Source organism: Phytophthora infestans, genomic scaffold (assembly GCF_000142945.1).
Source record: "Phytophthora infestans T30-4 supercont1.9 genomic scaffold, whole genome shotgun sequence".
NCBI lineage: Eukaryota > Oomycota > Peronosporomycetes > Peronosporales > Peronosporaceae > Phytophthora > Phytophthora infestans.
This window is the reverse complement of record NW_003303750.1, coordinates 829,637-853,355: the sequence shown is the minus strand read 5'-3', so window position 1 is coordinate 853,355 and position 23,719 is coordinate 829,637. Positions and strand designations below refer to the sequence as shown.

Here is a 23,719-nt window from a genome sequence, read left to right as displayed (position 1 = left end):
AGCAACTTATAGTTACGATTTTTTTTAGGATTCCGTGATACCTGGGTGGTACACAGGACTATGGCATAGGCACAAGCATCGGTATAGGAGCAAGGGGGTTGGCAGTGGCGTTCGGTCTCTCATTCTTCATCTTACTCAGGCTCGAGTAGAACTCACCTTCACCAGCTATTCTCGAAGCTCAGCATCAAGTCGTGACATACCAATATCTTCGATTCATGCGTGGAACGTCAGCATCGGAGGAGCGCTTGTTTAGTTCGGCAAAATACGTGATGACAGAACGCAGAACCGGATGACCCCGTCATGTTCGAAGCCATCATGTTCTTAAAGACTAACCGCGCTTATTAGGACTCTAGACTTGTGGCCAAGGCAATCAAGAGCGTTCACAATGTGCCTGTGGACCAGCATAGTAAAAAAAGTATACCGTTGGATATTGTAGGTAGTGCAGTTTGGTATTGCAGTTTCGGTTAGCCATGCAATTGAATATTGCAATCTCGGGTCGTTGTGCAATTGAGTATTTTTATTTCGGGGATGCCGCAGATGGTCATTTTTCTTGCAATACTTTTCCGGTGGATAGACCAATTTATTTTTTCCAATCACTGTTGGAAATGCGACACTAAGAAACGGAGATTGTGGCGAAGGGAGAGCGTTGTCGACCACATCATTGAGCAAATAGGCTGGCAAAAGGATAATTGCTCCCAGGACTGGAGCCGTTGACGCAGGCAAAACCCGCTTACAAGCCTATCCGACCACTACTATCGGTTGTCACAATTATCGAGCTCGAACTGCATTTATTGTGAAATTTGTCTTTTTCTGACAGCTGATTGGCTGCTTCTGTTGAAGTCTTCTTCCTCTCATCCGTCATCATTCCCTATAAAAGACGCTTTTTTCATTGGCTGAAATCCAACCGAGCTGGAGCCATCACTTTTGACTGGCAATCAAAAAATACGAGCGACCATGGCTGCAAACACGGAGCTCGCGAAGGAGAAGGAGGAGGGCGCTTCCGAGTACCAGAAGCAGAAGAAGGTCGTAGGCGACCTGCTCTCCAGCGCCGAAAGTGCGTTTTTACTGTCATTATTGCCTTCTTCTGACAATATTTCAATGAAAACTCACCTTTTCACTATTTTTTCCCGCTATAGATGGCGATCTGGAGCAGTTGAAGACGACGCTCGAGTCCTTACAGGTCATGGGCGTCACTGACGTCAAGGAGGCGCTTATGGACTTCAAGGACGCGCACAAACGCACAGCGCTGCACTTCGCAGCGGCTAAAGGACGTCGCAAAGTGATCAGCTTCATCCTGGACCGAGCGCCCGAGTGCGTGGAGTGCGTGGACGAGGAAGGCGCCTCGCCTCTGCTCTACGCAGCCAAAGGGAACGAGTTTGCGGCCCTTAAACTGCTGCTAGCGCACTTTGCCGACCCGAATACTGCCATGACGAACGGCACGACGGCTCTGCACGAGGCATCAGCCAATGGATCTATCCGTACCGTCAAGCTGTTGGTAGAACACAAAGCGCAGCTAGAAGCCACCACTAGGAACGGCACAGCGATGCACTTTGCCGTCAGTGAGAACCGCGAGAAGACGGTGGCCGAGCTGCTGCGTCTTGGCGCCAAGGCCGACGTCGTCAACGCCGGCGGCGTCACGCCACTAATGCTGGCTTGTCTGATGAACAAGCCTATTGTAGTTAAGGAGCTACTTGAGGGCGGCGCGACACTGTCTTTGACTATGGAGGGGAACCTCACAGCGCTTCACATGGCTGCAGAGACGGGCTTTACTGAGGTGGTACAGGAGTTCTTGACCTGTAGACTGGAGGACACGAAGGAGGTGGCCAACTTGGCGTCAGACGCTGGCGCTACGCCACTCCAACTAGCTGCAGGGATGGGCCACCACGAGATCGTGACTCTGCTTCAGCCTATCACGCAGGGCTTCGAGGACGTCGATCTGGACAAGCTGATGGCTACAGAGAAGATCAAACTGGACGCCTACTACGAACAAGCTGCCAAGAACAAGACGTCGACTGCTCCTGCTGCTGGTAACGAGCCTCAGACGACGGAAGAGAAGCTGGAGGCGGAGAATCAGAAGAGACTTGCGGAGATCGAGAAGGAAGAGGACATTGCTGTCCCTGACGCGGTGGAAACCACTGAAGAGCAGGAGAAGGAAGCCACTCAGTTCAAAAGTGACGGTAACAAAGCGTACTTGGCGAAGGAGTACGCTCTGGCTGTGTGTCTTTACTCCAAGGCGATTGCGATCACACCCACGGACGCGGTGTTGTACAGCAACCGCTGTGCGGCTCATCTAGGCGCGGGCGATGCGAAACAGGCCCTGCATGATGTGCGTGTGTCCAAGAAGCTTCGTCCGGAGTGGCCTAAGGCGCTTTTCCGCGAGGGTCAGTGTCTCGAAGCGCTTGGGCTCTTTGAAGAGGCTGCGTGTGCCATGTGGGCTGCCATGCAGCTTGCTCCGGATGACAAACTGCTGAAGCGCCGATTCCAGGAATGCGTAAAGCGTGGTCGCTCTGACCACCAGGCCAAGCTGCAGTCTGCAGCTTGAGATGATTGACGTGTCATGGACTAATATATGGCATCGTACTGAAGAACGCACAGGTATTGGAAGACGTAGTAGCACTGAAGCATTGTTCTTTGATGGAAAAGCTTATCAGACATCAGTTGCAGTGTAAGCACCACGAGACGCCCAACATCATGTAGTCGCGTCACTTTGTGAACATGATCGGTGATGTTTCTAGCGGGTCTTACTAACTTCACAACGGGAGCCCAGTACGCAGAATACGGTGCATTACGTAGGACAGGATAGGAATCTAGGATTGCGCTTGTAATGTCGTTGATCTACTGCATTTCTTTCTAAAAATGCCGTGAAAATGGGAGCCTGACTAGCTAAGATAAGAGAAGATAATCGTCTACAGGAACATCAATACTACCCTATCATTTTGTTGCGAAGCACAATAACTTCAATATAGTGTTCGCACAAAATTGTATTTAAAACTAACTGCATTGTCGGGAAACCTGTGTTTGCTAGTGTATTGTAAATAAATAAAACATAGTTACACTTGTTCCTTGTTAATTTTGATCTCAAAACTTATGTGATCAAGGGCCGACTGACATGGGCTCATTTGTCGCGTGTGTATGCATTTCTTCTTCTTAAAATACTAGTATTAACACTTTTATTTTTAGCCCTCTGCGCATAGGCAATAGAATATCAGGCCCTTGCTCGTTTTCTTCTACATCTTTTTTAACGACACATCGCACATTGTGCAGTAAGCGTTCTCTTTTCTGTAAGCGTTCTCTTTTCTCTTTATCTCTTGTTGTTCGTTGCTGTTGTCTCCTCAAGCAACTCACTCCTCCGTATGACCACCAGCGTAACCACTACTCCGTCCTGCAATCGCACAAACCCCTAGAGCCCTAAATATACACGACAAGAAATATGCACAGCTCCAGAGATAAATCTTGCCGACCAAATAGAGGCGTGGGGCGTCAGGATCTCCTAGGCCTGTGCTCTTTCCGTAGCAGCTACAGTCAATCACGAGCGGGCTGCAGATACCGCGAGTGTGTGATCTCTTCTCCAGAGACCTGTGCTCTTGTCCGTGACCGCTGCGGCTACCACGAGCGGGCTGCTGATACCGCGAGTGTGTGACCTTACGGGACTTCAGATACCCGCGTCTTCACACCCGACGCGTCCACTAGCTCAGTACACACGCAACAAGCAATACACTCGGTTTCAATCTCTTTATTCGCGTACATCGCCGGCACGGCGGAACCGCTCTACCACTAGGTGCTCGCGCACTTCGCAGCTAATCTCTTCCTAGTTCACCGGAGCACTTGCGCACTTCAGCGTGAATCTAGAACTGATTCACTCCCTCACGTGACCTCCAGGTTCACGTCGACTTCGTCGTGCCTCCCCTGAGTGTCGTCCATCTGCGCATTGGCATCTGCGTCGTACCACTGTCTTCTACTGTCTTTACTCGAAAGGGCGCGGGCAAGATCCTCACATCCGTGGGTCAGCCTCGGCAACCCGTCAATCTTCAACTCGTCTCCACTCTCCGCCGTCTGCTTCTTCTCATCGTTGTTCATGTAACTCTTACGTCTTCTTGCTCCACTCGGGAACCTGCATCTTCCAAGAGGATCTCCATCCTCTTACTCTCTTTCCCCTTTTCACTCGAATCGTCCTCGATTCGCACCGTAGATTGTCATTCGTTTGTCCCACCTAATCAGTTGCCGCTGTCCTGCTACGGTCACGTGTTGTTGCTACGCTACGATCTTTCTGTCCTCCTCGATCGTCATCCCGCTCACTCCGAAGTCTTCCTTCGCGCCACAGATGCTCAAAGTCCTTGAAGTTGATCCACAATCGCTCTGGTCTTCCTCCGTCATGTCGATCTCCCAGGCGTTCCACTTCGAATTCCAGTACGTAACGCCCCGTACGGCATCTGTACCTTCGCCTTCTACGCTCCACCACGGTGTCGGTAGGTCCAATTCTGGCGAGACGTGAGTGTGTAGATACGAGGCTATCAACTCCTCGACGACCTCTATTGGCAAAGATATAGACCCTCGGCTCTTCGTTTTCTTCGTGGGCGATCCGTCGGAGCTCTCGCTCAAGTTCCTGGAGTTCGTGCTGCTCTCGTCGTCGTACATGTCCGCCGCTGGCCGCTTTACTCCCCGGTTCTCTCGCAGTTTGTTTGCTGCCTTCACCTCCTCTGCCATAGCCAGTGCCGCTTTGACTTTCTGATCCCACAGGTACTGTTCTCGTTTTGCTCGTTCCAGTGCCTCCGGAGACTTCTTGCTCGCGTATTGCGGCGTCCTCGCGTTCTGTTCCGCGGTAGGGAGCTCGTCGAATCTTGGAACGGGTTCTGCTGGCGATATTACCGTCTCGTTCTTCGGGCCCCACTCGTCGGTTTTCATGCTCTCGTTGCCATCTGCCGTCTGCTGTCGCGGGTTCTGGCTCGCCATCAGGTTCTTGCTGCCCGCCGATACCTTCTGGTTCGTCGTCGCTCTCGCTCTTGCGCTCCGTTCCGTACGGGTCTCTGGTTCCAACTGGCGAATCTACAATTGCCGCTACTGGTGTTCGGTTCACATCTGTTGGTCGTCTTCTATCAATCGATGTCTCTTCCTGTCTTATTCTCGTCCCAGAGCTGCCTTCCTCTTCTGAGTTTTCATCGGCTGCTGCGATGGCTTCATCTCTCAGGTTTATTGCCATGTCTTCGGCCATCTCCTCCAGCAGGTGAGTCGGGTAATAATAGCTCAACAGGAAAGAGCAGTGGATCACTAACTCATGTCCTGATTCCAGCATCTGCACCAGGTAGTTATCATAACCAGCTGCCTCCACAATTTTTCCAGGTCCTCGCCATCGGTGTCCAAACTTAGTGATCCCTGGGCCCTTCGCTGGGCGGTAGACACACACAAGTTGTCCATCCCGGAAGTTGCTTCCTCTTCGTACGGCGTTGGTTATAATACATGGCTTGTCTCGCTTGCTCTTTTTCCAGTGCTACTGCCGCTAATTCTTGCGCTTTCTGCAGGTCTTGCACCAGGACTTCGTGATAGTCGTCCAAGGTACTATGAGGAAACTCCAATCTGCTTCTGCGCAGCAGCTCTGCTGGGGTACGTAGCTTCCTTCCCATCATCAGCTCATTTGGTTGATAACCGTGCGTTGTGTGTCTCGAAGAGTTGTAGGCGTACAGCGCACTCGGCAAGAAATCGTCCCAGTCATCCTGTTGCTCGTCCACGTACAGGCTAATCATGTCTTTCCGCGCTCGGTGGAATCGTTCAACGAGTCCAAGCAAATTCGGTCGGTACGGTACAGGTGTAGACTGCTTCGTTTGCATTAGATCCAACAGGTCTGCTGTCACCTTGCTACCAAATTCTCTTGCTCCGTCCATCATGACCTCACGCATTGGCCCAAAAACTAAGACAACCTTCTCCATCAGAAATCGAGCGATCGCCTTCGATGTGTGATTCTTCACTGCCACTGATACCGCATATCGAGTGGTATATTCCACGGCCGCAATGACGAATCGATTGCCTTCCCCTGTTTCTGGTAATGGACCCGCTACGTCAACATCTCTCTTCGTGTCGCCAACCGGGCAAGAGGAAGGAGCGACACTTCCTTCCCCTTCCTCCTGCCCCCTTCATTGTTGGGACGTACCAGCGGGTGCAGTCACGTTCCCAGCGGCCACGCTCTGCATCATTCCTCGCAAAGTATCGAGGCTCGGGCATCTCGCCACCAGGTGACCCGCCTTACCACACATCAGACATTCCGCTTGGCGTCGCTCTCCGTTCCGGTAATTCCCTTGGGGTCTTGGCCAGTTGCTCTCCATCGAGTTAGTGTCCAAGTTCGTTACACCGATTGCAACGGCCTTGTCCACGGGGACACGTCTCACGTCCACATCCAACACGACCACAGCGTCCGCAAACCACTTCCCCTTCCGTGGTACGCGTGTCAGGCCCTAGTCGGATGCGAAGAGGTCCGAGCGGTGCGCCAGCCACGTTCCCATTCGGAGCTGGAGCGCCAGTACTTGGAACGTTCGTAGGAGCCACGGCGCCAACGAACCCTTGTGACGTTCCAGGATTCTGATGCTGTTTCAGCATCAACTGGTTCATTTGTTGAAGCTGCTGGAGCATCTGCGACTGCGTGGACGTCACCGCGTTCACGTTCCTCACCGTCGTTCCACTATTAGCAAACTCGTCCTCTTCTTCCACAGGGAGGTGCAGATTCTTGTACAGCAATAAAGCGCACGCCTCCTGGATCGACGCAGCTAGGTTCGCGTTCAAAACGGCACGCATCTGCTTGTTCCTTAACCCATCGAGGAAGAACTCGTACTGCATACGAGGTTCGTGATAGTTTAGGTACTCGCACATCGTGATGATCCGGTCGCCCCACTTATCCGCAGATTCGCCGTAGTTCCTCTTTGCGGCCTTGAGTCGGCTCCACAACTGAGCTGGCGTCTGAAAGATGAAGCGGTTGTGGAATCTCACGCGCAGGGTCTCAAAATCGTTGATCCTCGCATTGTACCACCACTCCTGACCCAACTTGCCCTTCAGACACTGCTCAAAGGAAGTCAACCGCATTTGGTCGTCCATACCGAGCGTACACTTCTCGAAGGAACGCCAGAACGCGGCCGCCCTTTCGTACGTGGCCGTCTCGGAGTAGAATGGAACGATAACTTTCACTGCGTTCCGCAATTCCGTCGGGATACCAACAATCGGAACGTCCTGCTGAGCACCTCTCCCTGACCCGTGCGAGCCATTGCGGACTCCTTGGTCGTAGTACGGACTCGTCACTTGCCCTTGCGGAGGTACTGCGTTATGTGCGTACCTTCCTCCTTGAGCACCCACGTTCCCTTCTTGTCCTAGCGCTCCTGCTCGTCCCTGGAACGTCGCAACATTCATAGGAGACGTTCTCTGGAACGGCAATCCGTACGTTCCGCTTCTGGGGCTGGCAGGTGTCTGCCGTGCAGACGCAGCAGACCACGCGGGTATCATTCCAGCAGCAGCCCACCCAGGTGTCGACGTCATTGGCGGTTGGAAGGGAGGGTAGAACGCACTCCGTTGGGGCGTTCCACCACCTCCACCGTTCCACGTGGAACCAGCCATTGGAATTGACACGCCACCATACGAAGGAATAGCAGCCATCGGCATTCGGCTAGGTGTCGAAACCGGCGTTTGATTCCTCATCCCCGGGGTCATAGGTCCTTGATACCCCATCACTGAAGACGTCATTGGTCGGGTCGGTGTCGGCACGGTACGAGGCACGTGTCCTGTAGCTTGAGGTCTTGGAGACGGCACCGGCGTTCCATCCGTCACTCCAGCCCTCTGTAGCAGTTAAGCGAGACCGTCCATGATGAGAGCCTGTAAGTCTGGGTCCGTCGTCGGCGTCCCACTTCCTCTCGTCGGCGTTCTCATCGATTGAACAGGCGTCGCTCCTCGACTTCCACCAGGTACGTACGCTCGCGTAGGTGTTCCAGCAACAACATGTGTAGCCCCTGGGGCACGTCGGCTTCCTTGTTGGCCCGGTACGTTGTTGTTGGGCTGTCCGTACACTGACGTGACCATGGGCACGTCCCTTCTAGAGTCGTCCATCGGTTGCAAGGAGGGACGAGTCCGATCCAAGGCGAACCCCACTTCGCGGCGACCTCCCGAGTCCATCACCGAAGCGTCCAAGAGCGTACCCGTCGTCGTCCTTGCAGGCGTCGTTCCTTCGCTCGGCGCCGGTTGACGTGCCCACTGCTCAAGGACTGTGTTGGACATCTGTCCACCCTGAGCCGTTTCAGACACAGACTCAACCGTCCTTCTCGTTCCCGGAGACGGAGACGCCACGTCGAACATGTCCTCGCCTTCCACGTGGACCGCTCGTGTTTCGAGTCCTCCCGTCTCTTGATCAGCTCGCTGCGGCGTGCCACGTTCCCTGCCATCTCCCTGGCGCTCCCTTCCTTGAAGTCTCTGCGGCGTGCCGCCGTCAGCAGCTCTCTCAGCGCGCGCTTCCTCTTCCTCCTCGAGGATCTCCACGGGCTCCGTTTCCAACGGAGGAGCCCATCCCCCTACCCCTTCACCGGCTCCAAGTCCCTCGCTGGACCATCCTTGAGCACTCATCCTTTTCCCACTTCTCTCTCCTTCTTCCTTGGCACTCCGTTGCCAAGGCTTCTTCTTACGCTTGTACTCCTACGAAATTCGGCTAGAAGGTACCCTGCTTCTCCACCAAATTGTCGCGGTTTTCCTCTAATCGGGGTCGTGAGTATCTTGGGCCGACGTAGGAGGTAGTAGTATTAGCGACACTACTGTGATAGTAATGTAAAAGTTGATATATTCTTGTGTTTCTTGTTAGAAGGAAATCCACGACTGACTTCCTCGTTTCACCTCGCTAAGAGTTTTTAGAGCTTCTTACCTTTTGTCAGATCCCTCGTGCGTGGCGGTCCAGCTCCAATTCCCGCCACGACCAGCTGCTCCACGACTTCACACTTGGACCGTCACTGTCTTGGCCGCAGGTCCCGCTTGCTTGGACGTGGTCCGGAGAGTCTGGAGTGAGTAGACCTTCTGCAGGCAGTCAGCCAGCATCGTTAATCCACCGTCTAACTGTACACCGTGACAGTATCGATACATCTGAATACAACCATCTACGCACGTATGGGCCGTCAGAACGTCGCAAGAGTGTTTACACTTGCATTTCGCATGAGGCGTGCTATCGTCGTCTATGAATCCTTAGGATTTCAGGGATCAGCTTTACTGATCCCACAACGACTTCTTCATACGACGTAGGAGCTAGTGTTATCCATAGTCAGTCGCTGATATACCGAAAGAGATCTGGCAATGACATGCAGGTAAAACCAGAGGTGGATAGCTTTCGATATGGTGGCGCAGGTCCAAAACGATGCGTTTTCTACTACAAAAGAAATATAAACTTGACCCAACCATGTTAAAAAATACCGTTTTGGGCAATAATACGTACAATAGTGGGGACAATATCTATTATTGAAGCAAATTTTAAAAAAATAAATACAAAAATTGGGCAATAATACCCAATACAATACCTTAAAGGACTAAGTAAGAAGAGTATTGTAAAACAAAGTCAAAGAACTGGTGTCTACGTGGACCAACCGTTGTGTATTCGCTCTCTCCGACTGCGACTTTGTTTTCAAACCCTTTTCAATCTCACTTCGCTATTTACTAGCATTTCCACAGCTCAAGACCAGCAACTTTTCCTTTTGCAACCCGCCAGCACCACTATGCCCACAAGCGCTGGCATCTGTGCTTTCTTCTTCGAAGCGGGAGCCGACTATCGCTACACGTGCAAGATCTGAAACGGAGCTCTCAAGCAGGCCCCCGCTACCGGCTACTCCAACCTGCTCTATTACTTGGGAACCAAGCACCCCGACTACCTGACTGAGATGGCTACATCTCGCCGAGCGGAGAGCGGGACGATAGAGTCCTTTGGCTTCGTCTCAGAGGCGGTAGACCATTTGTACAGATGGCTACGCTGGGTTGTGGTGCGTATCTTGACTCTCTGCGAGGAGGATGACCCGCACACACGTGAGATGTCGCGCCTGCGATCTACAAGCTCGAAGACACTGAAGGCAAAGATGCATCTTGCTGCTGCCAAAGTCGGCTTGATACTCGAGGAAGAGATGGGTGATGCATTTGGCATCTTTTTCGACGGGTGAACGCATGACCCTACGCATTCTGTCGCATTGTTCTGCGTCTACATGCACAGTGGCAATTTTCGTCGTCGATTGCTATCGATTTCGCTTGTCGTTGAGGGGTCGCAGACAGCGGACGTACACATTGATCACTTCCAGCGGGTCCTGGACCTCTACAACAAGACACTTGCCATGGTTTTGTTCGTTGTAGGTGACGATTGTACGACGAATCGTTCGATTGCGACCAAACCGGAGGTACCCTTGGTCGGGTTCCAGCCACCGGCTCGACTTGGCTGCCCAAGTATTTTTGAGCCGGTACGAGGCGGAGCTGGATCAGTTGAACACGCTCATGGTACAGCTGCGGCACCCAAAAAACAGCGCCGAGTTGGCGAAATTTACTGAGCTTCGCCCAGTTAAGGGGAACGCGACGCGCTGGTCGTCAACACGCGAGATGGTCTTCCGCTGCATCAAAAACCGTGGCGATTTTAGGAAGGTTGAAGCGGTTGAGGACTTTCTTCCTTCTGCATCCGCCCACTGAAAAATCGTGGCGTTGAGCAAAGATTTGCGCGTGTTCGACAGCGTCTGCATGAAGCTGCAGGACGACGAGATGACGATGGCCAACACCCGATTGCTGTTTGATTCGCTCCTGGATCGGTACACAGATTTGGGTCCCACCTGGACCCGTTTTCTAAAAAAAGAGCACTCACCGACTTTTGAGAATGCGGTAATTAATGTGGCAAATGGCTCTCCTTTAATAGCTGCTGATGCCAAATCCGTCTCGAAATGTGCTTTGGATCGACCGACTGGCGTTGGCGATAAACGCAAGAGAGACCGCCCTCTAGACTTCGCCACGACGGTTCTGCTTGAAAGCTCAGGAACGCGCAAGACAGGCCACTCGTCTGTGGTCTACAACGCTCCACTAACGAAGATCCCGCCGACGAGTAATGCGTGTGAGCGTCTGTTCTCGCACAGACGAATCTTATTCTGACTCCGCAGAGAGGGCGGTTGGCAGATGTCGATTTTGATGTGCCAACCTTTCTCCGTGCTAACCTTGATATGCGTTATGCAAGCACCCTCGTTGACACCACTGCAAGCGACTGAGAGGCGTTAATGAGGACGTAGGTTCGACGATGGAAACGCATGTGCCCAATATATTTTTTGTATTGCAAATTAGTATTATTGTTTCCTGTCGTATTGCAGTCGATATTACGCAGGTGATTGTTCTTCCGTAAAATAAAATATTTTATTTCCTGATCCCTGTGCTATAGCGTTACGTGCCCTGTCGTGTGTTGAATGTGACGGGATGGCTTCAAACGTGCGTTCAAATGATGATAAGTGGCCTTCAATTTGATTTCTATTTTTTATACAAGCCTTATAGCACGCCATTATTCTCGAGCTCATGCGTGAATAGTCGATTTTGACAAACGTGCGCTCAGATGTGATCGACGAGTCGTCGTCGTGTCACTAGTAGTGACTAGTACCGTAGTGCAGCTGTGTATTATTACGAGAATAGCTATTAAAACAGTATCAATAAGTGACGCCTTCGTTTAGATATACATTTATATACTTATTTTGATTATTCAGACGGTATACATTTGAACTAAACTCGAAAAAAACAATTTTTATTCGTTCTAAAGATTTGAAAACACTCCAAAATCATAGGAACACACAAGAAATTCATCCGTTTTACGCAAATTTTCATCCGCAACCAAAATGTCCGGCTGCTCGAGTCAAAGTGGAAAGTCTCCCAGAAATCACCGCCGTAGGAATCGTTGTATCTGGACTAAACATACATTCTTCAATTTGTCGCCTCGACCGTAAGCGTTTGTTTATACCATCCACTACCAATCCCTGGTGGCGGGGCGCTGCAAAACATTGTTTCATTCAGTGCCACTTGCTGGTATCACCCCCCCCTACGTAGAACGGCTAGGCTTAAACGTTAAACGCCACGGACCGGAGAGGGCTTTTAGCTGTGTTATTCGATGGCGAAATCAGACTTTAAAGCTGTTTTTCCGAGGGATCAATCCTTCTGAACTGGTCGATAGTGAATATACAGCGCAATTTGCATAATACTGATTGCAACCCCCGCAGTATTCCATGACATAATAACCATATCCCCATCCACGAAGAGAACGGCTACCCCCAACACGGTCGTGAAGAACATCGCGACACTAAACTTAATCGGCTGAGAAGCTATCGATTGGATCTTGACCACGCGCCCAGCTGCTGCTACCGGAGTTTCATACATCAAAAGGTTGATCACGAGACCAACGTATTCTAAATTTTCGCCAGCTTCGTCGTCGGATTATCTCGTGACTCCTGCAATACCCAACACTACATATCCAGTGATGATAGCACATGCGAGGCGTGCCCACCCAATCACCGTATTGAGTGCTAAGCGAACATTTGACCATCGATCGTCTATCGCCGTGGAAGCAATGACAGCAAACTCTCCGAATAGTTTGGCTACCTCCAGAGGGAAAATGGTATCTGTTAGGTAACCGTACAAGGCCCTGTCGATATCAAAAATAAGAAACTAAATAGCATGATGAGTGTACTGATATGGAGAAAAATGTACCATAGGTGATTGTTGACAGTCATTGCAACGTTTGGCGTTTGGCGTTATGGCAGAGGGGCCGTATACCATAACGTTTTGTCGAGCTTCAGAATTAAGTACCATGTAGTACATTAACGTGGTCTCTTAGGGGATCTAGGATACTCTAGATGCCATTTTATGCACAGCATGAGCGAGCGATGTAACCTAATCAATGTAGTCCGCCCACTAGCGTACGCTAATAGCGAGTTAACGTAATCCTAATGTGAATTTTGCAACATTGTTTCCAATCGACACATTACCAAATGCGTCACCAGAGCAGGTGTAGTTATCGAATTCCAGTAGTTCTGGGAGATCCGACACTTAAACCGCATCCCATACATTGTATGATCAAGTCACCTTAAGCGAGGGACCATCAGAGTGATTGTAGTTATTAAAATTTAGTAGTGCGTAAAGTTCCGAGCCGTGAAATGAACCGGTTCCATGTCACCGAGCCGACGTAACATCAACATATATGATCATGGTAGTTTTTAGACACAATGCGGGACTGGGTTCCCAAAATCCACAAAAATAATGCAGCACTGTCTCTCTATATCTTCTTTCTCTTCTACCTCTAAGATATATACATGTATATATACAAGTATAGGAACTCGGAACCCGGCAGATATCAATGTAACCACAGCCCTTCTAGTTATTAAAATTTGGTTCCGAAAATTTTGGAGCCAGACGGCCATTGCAGCCAGCAATATGCAGGTGTAACTGCTGTTGTTGTTAAAGGCAAATGCCGAAGTGAGTACATTAAAGTCAATTAAATCTGTCCTCTAAACTTCAGTGCTCCTGGCCATCCACCAGATTAACCGGTTTGGGACCGGTCCATTTTGGAACGTCACGCCGGTTAGCCGAACCGTGCAGATTCGGTGCATATCATCACTCCCACTCACCGCTACTGCACGTCGTTCCTCTTCTTGATCCCACTTGCTTCGCGAAGGAACGCTAGCGACTTCGTTCCCAGTGCTTTCGTAAGCGTGTCAGCTAACTGCTGCTTCGTGCCAATGTAGGCCACCTTGATTGTGGAACGTTCCACATTCTCTCAAATAAAGTGGTGACGGATATCCACGTGCTTGGTCCTCGCGTGATATCCAGCGTTGCTTACAAGTGCAATAGCACCTTGATTGTCTTCCGAGACCTGCGTCGCTCCCACTTGCTCGTGACCCATGTCCTTCAGCATGGCACGTGTCCACAGTACCTCTTGAGTACAAAGGCTTAGTGCCATGTACTCTGCTTCCGCTGAGCTAAGCGCAACCGTCCTCTGGTACTTGGACTTACGCACCACCGGAGCGTTCCCAATCATGACCATGACGCCAGACACTGAACGTCTGTCTTCAATGTTGCTTCCCCAGTCTGCGTCCGTAAACGCTTCTGCCTTGATAGCTAGCGCTCCATATCCACAAGTTCCACTTTTGTGTACGATACCATGATGGCGAGTGGACTTCAAATACTGCAGAACACGAATTGCTGCCTTCCAGTGTTGCGTTCCAGGATTCTCTAGAAAGCGTGACAACTGCGTGACAACGCAGGCAATGTCCGGCCGAGTGCAGGTTGTGATGTACATGAGGCACCCGATTAAGAAGCGATACGGTCGTGACCGCATTTCGGCACGTTCCTTTTCCGTAGTCGGCAACATCATCTTCGACAACTTCAGGTTTGCTGCACAAGGGTTCTCCACCATCTTAGCGTTCCGTTGATTGAATCGTTCCACAATGTCGTCAATGTACCGAGTTTGCTTGATCATCAACGTTCCACATTCTAGATCGTGGTCAATCTCCATTCCCAAAATGAATTTGGCCTCGCCAAGCTCCTTCATCTTGAATGCGCTCTTCAGGGCGTCCTTGACTTTGCGAATTTCGTCGCGCGTCTTGGCCGCAATGATCATGTCGTCCAAATATAGACATACGTACACGAATGCGTTTTTGGAACGCTTGACGTAGACACACTGGTCGGCTTCACAACATTTGAAACCATTCTGCAGGAACACGCGATGAATAGTCTTGTTCCACGCACTTGCAGCTTGCTTCAAGCCGTAGATGGCCTTTGGCAGCTTGGGCTTCATGCCTTCAGCATTCTCGAGGCCAAATGGAGCGTTCATATAAACCAAATCCTTCAAACCACTGTTTAGGAACGCTGTGTCGGCATCCAGCTGCTCCATAATGTAGCCGCACGTAATGCAAACAGCGAGTACAACTCGAATCGAGTTCATATTCGTAACGGGGGAGTATGTCTCAAAGAAGTCTATTTCAAACCTCTGCTTGAACCCCTGCGCTACCAGGCGTGCCTTGTAACGGATAACCCGGCCGTTCTCGTCACGATTCTTCGTGAACACCCAGCGACATCCAATGGAACGAGTTGTCGTTCCACGTGGAACGAGCGTCCATGTTTCCGTTCCGGGAATGCGAATTCAGCTCTGACTGCATAGCTCGACGCCACTTTCCTGCTTCGTCACTGGCAATAGCTTCTGCGTATGTGTTAGGCGTATCTGGAACGCCACCAATGCTGGCCGCGTACGCCAACACTGCCTCTGCGAGCAAACCATCTTCGTCGATTCTGGCACGCTTAGGAGATGGCGGTCCATCACTTCCACGTTCCACATCTTCATCGTCACCGTTCCCAAGTAGAAAAAACGGCTCACGAGGGCGCGTAGATCGTTCCGTTTCAGGATGGAAGATCATCCATGGAACGATGGAGGCTGCGAATGAAACGTTGCCAAAACCAACCCATTTAACCTGGGTTCCTCCGGCGCGGGTAGCTGCTGTATTTCTGCGTTCCATTCCGGTTAAAGGTCGTCCATCTCAATGTCTTGAGCAGGTACCTCTTCTTCTTCTATCGGTTCATCCTGAGCCGGCTGACGCTCCACTTCAGACGTTTCATTTTTCCTCGTCATATGGATGGCCGTTCCTGAAGCTGGCGACTGCGTGTCATAGATAACGCCCACCTCACGCTCGTCCAGCTTGACCGAACGTGTCACCTTGACCTTCGACGCATTCATGTCGTACACACGATGTCCTTTTACGATCTCAGCGTACCCGAGGAACGTGCACTTGAAGCTCTTGGGTCCCAGCTTCGGTCTCATCACGTCGTCCACATGAGCGTACCCTTGTGATCCAAATACACGTAGGTGTTCCATCCGTGGCTTCACCTGGAACGCCAACTCGTACGGCGTGACATCAGAGTTTGATGTGTTCGTGGAACGGTTGATGCGATACACTGCAGTACTTACCGCTTCCGCCCACCACTTCGTCCACATAGACTTGTAGTGCATCATGCTTCTTGCCTTCTCCATGATGGTACGGTTCATGCGTTCCGCCACTCCATTCTGCTGAGGGCTGTATGGAACGCTACGCTGGTGCACGATACCGTTCCAGGTGCATAGTTCCAAAACTGTCTTGCTCACGAACTCCGTTCCATTATCGGAACGAAGACATTTTAGACGTTCCCCCCACTGGGTTTCGTACAATGCCTTGAGCTCCTTCAGTTTACTGCTCACCTCGCTCTTGCTCTTCATAAAGTACGCAGCGACAAAGCTTGAGTAGTCGTCTACGAACGTCAGAGCATATTTGGCACCACCCTTTGAGATCGTTCTCATTGGGCCCATTACGTCCGTGTGTACTAGTTCCAACACACGCGTCGTTCTCGTTAGCGATCGTGACGGGAACGTCGTCACGGTCTGCTTTCCCTTCATACATCTACCGCACAAAGTCTCGTTCCCATTTTTCACATTTGGGATACCAATTGTGGCACGTTGAGTCTTCGTCATCGCGTCCTTGTTGGGGTGACCCATGCAAGCGTGCCAAAGCTCCCACTCGCTGTCAGGACCGGAGTATTGCACGAAGTGTGCCTCCTCCTGTTGACAGTCCAGCAGGAACGCCTTACCGACCTTCTCCCCTGACGCTATCGCAGCATTCCGTCCCCAAATTACACAGCTGGAACGCTGGAACTCCACGCTCATGCCTCGTTCCGCGAGCTTCCCGACCGACAATAACCGTCTATCGAGCCCCGGAATGTGGAGCACGTTCATCATTCGGATGCGTTTACCGTCCAAACCAGTCAACTTGACCGTTCCGGTTCCTGCGACGCGCAGCTTCTTACCATCTGCAATCGTCACGTTGATGCCACTGTCTAGTGCCTCGTACCCAAATAGGTCGTTCCGGTGAGGGGTCATGTGCGACATCGCACCACTATCAAACAGCCACCCGGCCGAGCGTTCCCCACCAACTACAAACACTGCATCGTCTTGACAGCTCTTCTTCGCAGCAGGACAGTCCCGCTTCATGTGACACACTTGGTCACAGTTGAAACACTTGCCCTTGAAACCAACGTTCCGTTTCGGACCGTTCCATTTTTGACCGTTCCCTCGGCCGTTCCGGAACTTGCCTGCGTTCCCATTCACTTGGAACGCCTTCTCTGTGGTTTCCTTCTTCTCGAGTCGCTCGTACTCCTTCAACAGATTTTCCTTGGCCTCGATGAACGTCGCATCCTCGGCGCTCTCCACGATAGACGAAATGAGCTCGTACTCAGCGGGGGGGGGGGGGCTGCTCAGCAGCACCTCCAGCTGGCGTGCCTCGTCCATGGGCTCTCCCAGCGTCTGCAACCCGACGACCAACTCGTCAAACGCATCCAGATGCTTGGCCATAGTCGATACACTCTCCATCTTGAGCTCGTGGAGGCGGCGCGTCATCGTCACGCGGCTGTGGAGCGTGGTGCGGTTGTAGAACTCTCACAGCGTTCCCCAAGCTTCTATGGAACAAGTGGCCGACCGAATCTTGGTCTGATGCTGGAGTTCCACTCCCTGAGCGATAATGCCGAGCGCCTTGGCATCATTGACGAGCCACGCCTCGGTGATCTCGTTCTCCGGCTTGACGGCTTGAATATGCGCAAGCAGGCCCTTCCTGGCTAGCTTCATGCGCATACGGTACTCCCAGTGAAAATAGTTCCCACAACTTCGGCGCGCTTGGTCGTCGTCATATTTTGGAACGTTCCGGTAGAGCTGAGTGCGGCTGCTAACCTGTTGTTGTTGCTAAAGGCAAATGCCGAAGTGAGTAGATTAAAGTCAATTAAATCTGTCCTCTAAACTTCTGTGCTCCTGGCCATCCACCAGATTAACCGGTTTGGGACCGGTCCATTTTGGAACGTCACGCCGGTTAGCCGAACCGTGCAGAGTCGGTGCATATCAACAGTAACCGTGTCATCGCGCGCTACAGATGTCAGTCGAAAACGGTCAAGCTGTGGCGACACTTGCAGAAGAAGCTTTTTCCGTGACCGCCATGTTCCTTATATTATTCTTACCGGGTAAGGGCATTAGTGCTGCCGCGATTTTATGCTTGTAGTCTACCTAAAGTCAAGTACTTGCAGTACTGGATTGACGTGGGACATCATGTTGGCACATGCGATCGTAGAGCTACCAAAACTTCGCGCGCTAAGAAGACCAAAGCTTCTGCACAAATACAGCGCTTGATGCTAGCTATGTACAGGGTTACAGAGGCAGAGGGGCCCTGAAGCTGGAGCACTAGCCATGAAGACGCGAAATAAAGATTTCTGAAAAACGGGTATAAGCTACCCTCAGTTATTTACTGACCAGCCTCATGTACTGTAGTATCAAACTATGAAGCTTTGCTCCAATAGTCCAGAATAGTCTCACTAAATGTCGATCGCTTTTACAAGGGCATTTATTGAATCAGGGTTTGAGGGAGCGTTTAGTTTAACTGTACAGTCGCCAACCAGCAAGAAGCTATCATGAATAGGGGAAGGTAGAATTGGCATGGAAGCTTCACGCGAATACCCAGTGATTGATTTAATGGAAGCGTATATAATCGATATTGTTAAGAAATGGTGTATTTGAAATGACAGATAGTCAGTTCCCGGTTGATGATGAGATTACGATGGATTAAATATTTATTCTTGTCATTAGGATTTTGCATCATTGTCGCTGAGCCAAACGTGTTTGCGGCGGTGTTACATTAGAAATTTTCGTTGAGAGCCGACGACAGTTATTATACTTCAGGGTTGACATTACCAGTAAGACGGCGGCAGCTTCACAGCCACTAGAGTTTAATACCTTCCAATGTCAATGATAATTTCTGAACAATGATCGATCGAATATTCAAGAGCGCTACAATTGTCAAATTTACGGGAACCAGTGCGCATGGTGGAACTCTGATTTGTCTCTGAGATTTCTCAATTATCACTTTGCTGAGCGCACGAACCGAGATGACCACATTTTACTCATATGGGACGATTTCAGCGGGCATTGGACCCCTGAAGTTGAAGAATATGCAGCGTGTATTAACGTTATCCTACTTAAAGTACCGCCGCGTTACATGTACGTATGCCAACCGGCAGATATTTCGTGGAATAACCCCCTAAAAACTAGGTTGCGAGGTCTGTGGATCAACCGGCTGAGAGACCAACTTGTTGCGTATCGAGCCAAGGAGAAGCAGCGCCAGGAGAAAAGGGACAAACTCCAGAGAGATATTATTCGTGTGCGCAAGGATCTAGTGCAAGAGGAAGCAGAGTCTTAAGTTGAGCGACTTCGGAAACAGCATACAGAAGAGCCCTTTAAATTGAAGCCCCCAAAAAGAGAAGACATTACGGAGTGGATATCAAATGCTGGAACGAGCTTTCAGAAAAGACAATTGTTAGTGGATTTGCAAAAGTAGGCATATTGGCTGATACTCGCGTGCTAAACAAGATTTTGACTCATATCCGGGACATATAGATAGCGAGCTGTCCAAGAGCTGGAAAAATGCAATTCAACTGATGGTCATGTCGACTCTGACGATGATATAGAGTCTGAAGCTGGTACCGGTAGTGATAGCGGTAGCAAATGCTAAATACAGTAATTTGCAGTGAATGCTTCGGTAAAACTATGATTTGCATTCATATGTCGGGTGCTCACGATTTGCATCCTTTGCTATTGAAGTGACGCCTAAGACTACGATAGTTCGGTAAGTCATGGCGTCGGCTCGGGAAAGTTGAGTAATTATTATATTGGCATCTGATGCCAGCCGCTCTTATTATAAGCTGTCTAGCTTAACAAATGTAAATCTTTTGTGGTGCAACGCACATTTTTACTGGTCTAAGGGGGTCTAGGGGTACTCTAGATGTCATTATATGCACAGGCTGAGCGGACGATGTAACCAAATCAATGGCAGTCCGCCCACTAGCGTACGCTAATAGAAATAACGCGCGAGTTAACGTAATCCTAGTGTGAATTTTGCAACATTGTTTCCAATCGGCACAATTAACAAATGCGTCACCAGAGCAGGTGTAGTTATCGAATTCCAGTAGTTCTGGATGTTTTGAAACTTAAACCGTAACCCATACAATGTATGATCAAGTCACTTTAAACGAGGTACCATCAGAGCTCAAAGAGTTTTGGAAGAATTCGACAAAAATGCAAAATTGTAAGCTAAAAAATATATATATATATGTATAAGGAACTTGACAAAAAATGCTACCCCTTCTACCCCCGTGGCATTTTGTGTCTCTTATTACTGTCTAGATCAGCTGTGATTGCAAAATATTGGGAAGGTTTACGCTACCCCAATAGAGCAAATTCTACCCCCGTCATTTCAGTTGGTAGTGATTATACTATCTAGACTGCTTCTAATATAAAAAAAATCATAACTACCCCTGCAATTTTATGACACTGCATTAATAAAATTTATTAATGCAGTGTCATTTAATGGGATCGCAAACTCTGCTATAAAATCTCTTTGGAATAGCATTTCAATAATATACCATGCGATTGCTCTTGGATAAATGGTTTCACGATCAGACTGAAGGCTTTCATCGACATTTTTATGATGTTGGGCGCTGCAAAACTCTACAAAATTACAAAATAACTGCTTCATAGGCATTTCATAGACGTTTTTATCATCGGACTCGGCCAATCTCTCCAAGCAGTCGATCAGGAACTTGATCGGAGTTACAGCTTGAAGTTGCTTCAGCTCTTTTTTGTACGAGGTTTGTGGTGTGTTTTGCGGGTGCCAATCATCATCAATTGTTACATGATTCACCAACCCAGTAATGCCAGACCGTTTGCCAGTTTGTATGCCCCAATTTCCGGCTTTTCCAATTGCTTGGCACTTGGAGAGCTTCTGCCAGCCACTTGGCATCGAAACTACATTCTTAGATCCGTCGCTATTAAACTGAAGCTTCACAATGAACTTTATCAAGCTCATCGCTGATTGCCACTAAATATATTAAATAAATAAAATAATCACGATGAATTTAATTTTTGTTGTTGTCTAAGAAATTTCAAAAAGGTCGAATGGTTCTGGGTCTTTCTGTGATTCGAGATATTCTGATAGAAAATCGTCCTCTCTTTAAGTTTGTCGGCGTTTTTTTTCACGCCATGATTTGACCATTCTATCCATCTTTGATCGACTTGCCTTTGTATTTTCCCTAGTTCAGTGTCATGGTTATGTCCGAGTCTTTCAACTTTTTTTCTAGAAACTGTTTAATCTCCGGTGACTGCCCGATCAGGATCTTTTGCGGTAGTAGCCACGCACAATAGTTCCGATCTGCAGCAAAGACTTCTTCGATAGTCTTTCCTTTATATTTACTAAAGTTTAGTTGTGTTGTCATGATGAGAGGTCTCGCTATATAGCGGAGTACAAAAAATAATAGTGATAATATATTACAAAATATAAGAATAGATCTGAGGGATTCGCATTTGCGATAAGGGATACTTCGATTGGCCTGAAGAACGAATAATAATAATATGTAAAACTGCCCTGCGCTGAGAAACGTTTTTCTGGAACTGGAATAACGCAGCTGGATGTGCATTTGCAGAACGGCCGAGGTAGATAAAGTCACAAATCGGCTCTAACATCATCGCAATGCATACAGCTCAGAATATCGGCGGTCTTGCCTTTCTCGTGAAATTAGTCGATCCAATGAATCTTCGTGTCTGGGGAATCGACGTTTTTTTTTTCTCTCAGCGGTAATCTTTGCGTGCAGTAGCTTGCATCGAAAACAAATGCAAGCGCCCAGTGCATGATTATGGTGGTCTCGATATCAGTGGGCGCGAGTGTGCACACCTCTTCCTTGCTCATTGAATTGTACATTTAGTGTTTGCATCCATCAAATATTGTACTCAACTCTGTTCAAAAAATGTTCCAGACAGAATGAGCGTTCAGGACTGACACATGCACCAGTTTTGGATCATAGCACACAACGTAGAGCTTTTCACAGCGATTCAAGTCTGCAGTGATGGTCGCCCTCGTAGTATCACCCATCGATGAGACGCGTCGGAAGTCCACCAAACAGTAGTCGCTCAGCTGAAGTAGCGAATACGGACCACCAGGAGCAAATCGACCAATATGCTCATCCAACTTGTTGCCTTCTCGCAATAGCTCAATGCCCCAAAAGTCGTCCCCGCAATCAACCGTGAAATCAATAAATCCCGTCGATCCAAATAGGGCGCCGACATCTGCAGATGTCACACAAGTGCTTGGTGTACATCGGTATGAAGCTTTAAAAAACTCCATTTGCCAAGCTCGCTCCAGAGGGATGTCATTGGACAATGTCCGACCGAGTGTCTTCCGAATGCTGTCGTAATTGATAGCTCGGACAACACGCGCGATCATTTCCTGAAGAGTCTCCGGACCATGAAGTGCGCGCTCAATATCACCAACGCGCATCTTGACGAAGTATCGCCACATGACTGGTGACGAGAATTCGATCCGATCTGTAGTTTGGACTAAAATTCCTCTTCTAATGCATATGTCAGCAATGTCAGCGTCCGACCGGGTGCTTACTCCGTAAACAAGGCGTTCCAAGCCGTGAAGTTCTTCGATCTGGAGTGTCTCCAATACCTTCACTGCACGTGTTGATATCAGAGCTTTAAACAGCTGGTGATCCTCGTGTTCTTGCATTGACCCGTGTTCCAACATACCAATCCATTCTTGAGCGGATGGAAGCACACCGCCGCTCGCCACACGTGAGCGATACACTCCATTCAGCGTACGTATAGCAGTGACGCAGAGACCAACGTGACCACCAGTCAGCAGTGCAAGAAGCGCAAAAAATTGCGTCGTAGAACCTTGAAGGCACATGAAGCCACGAAACCACTTCGTCACATACTCGTCAATTTCGTCGATACCAAAGTTTAGATGTTCAATGCCCAGAGTCACTTCAGGAGGAATCTCGACAGGAGTCGAAAGCTGGGTATACTGAAGATCTGAGCCATACGCTGCAAACATCAACACTCGGATACCGGTATCCTTGTTGTTGAGAACACGTTTAACCAGTTGCCAAAACTCTGCCGACTTTCGCCTCGGGGAAGTAGCGCCAGTCTTGTAAAGCACCTGCGCTTCATCCACGACGAGGTATACCGTGTATCCGTTTAGTGGAAGCGACTTGACACGACTCCACTCCACCTTGCACTCTTGCTTGAACACGTCGTGGAAAGTCTCGTCATCTGATATCGCAAGTAAGGAAAAGCTAGCAACAACCACCTTTTGCTTTTGCTCTTTGCTTCGGTTCACCAAGTCTCGGCTGACCAATGCTGCCAGAGAAGATTTACCCGTCATCGGCGGACTTTTGACCAGCAGCACATGCTTCTCGATAAGTCGGTTGATAACAACATTGGTCAACGAACTCCGAGATAACGTTCGCTCATCTTGCAGATCAACGCTCTGCAGCATCCCAGTCGAGCCACGCACGCCATACCAGACCACATCTTGCTGTAATGCTTGCCGTCCGAAGCCAGATGGTGGCACTTCCGCTTGCATATCAGCGTCACTGATCTGTCGCGCCGGCACTACCACGATGAGCGTCGCTTGCGCGTCGAGCTCATTCAATGGCGATCGCGGTGAGCATTGTTTCTTCGCTTTGTATGCTGCTTCGTCGCGGTAAACTTTCAGCTGGTTTGGTGCTACATGGGCGAGAAGGTTTCTTCCCGGCGGTTTCGTATGGTCATACTCGGCGTGGATCTTGTTTCGAAGATCACGAACACGGATGAGAGCTTGTGGCAATT

General features: G+C 49.7%; 1 protein-coding gene and 1 pseudogene across 1 annotated transcript; one reads left to right on the top strand and one right to left on the bottom strand.

Annotated features, from left to right (window-relative positions):
• Positions 1-947: 947 nt before the first annotated feature.
• Positions 948-2,594, top strand: PITG_05822 (uncharacterized protein; the record flags this gene model as incomplete). The annotated part of the gene is made up of 2 exons (XM_002998017.1): positions 948-1,054; positions 1,137-2,594. The coding sequence occupies 2 exons, from the start codon at positions 955-957 to the stop codon at positions 2,540-2,542; spliced, it is 1,506 nt and encodes a 501-aa protein (XP_002998063.1).
• A 19,275-nt stretch (positions 2,595-21,869) lies between these two features.
• On the bottom strand, positions 21,870-23,423 carry PITG_05820 (annotated as a pseudogene; the record flags this gene model as incomplete).
• Between the last annotated feature and the right edge of the window lie 296 nt (positions 23,424-23,719).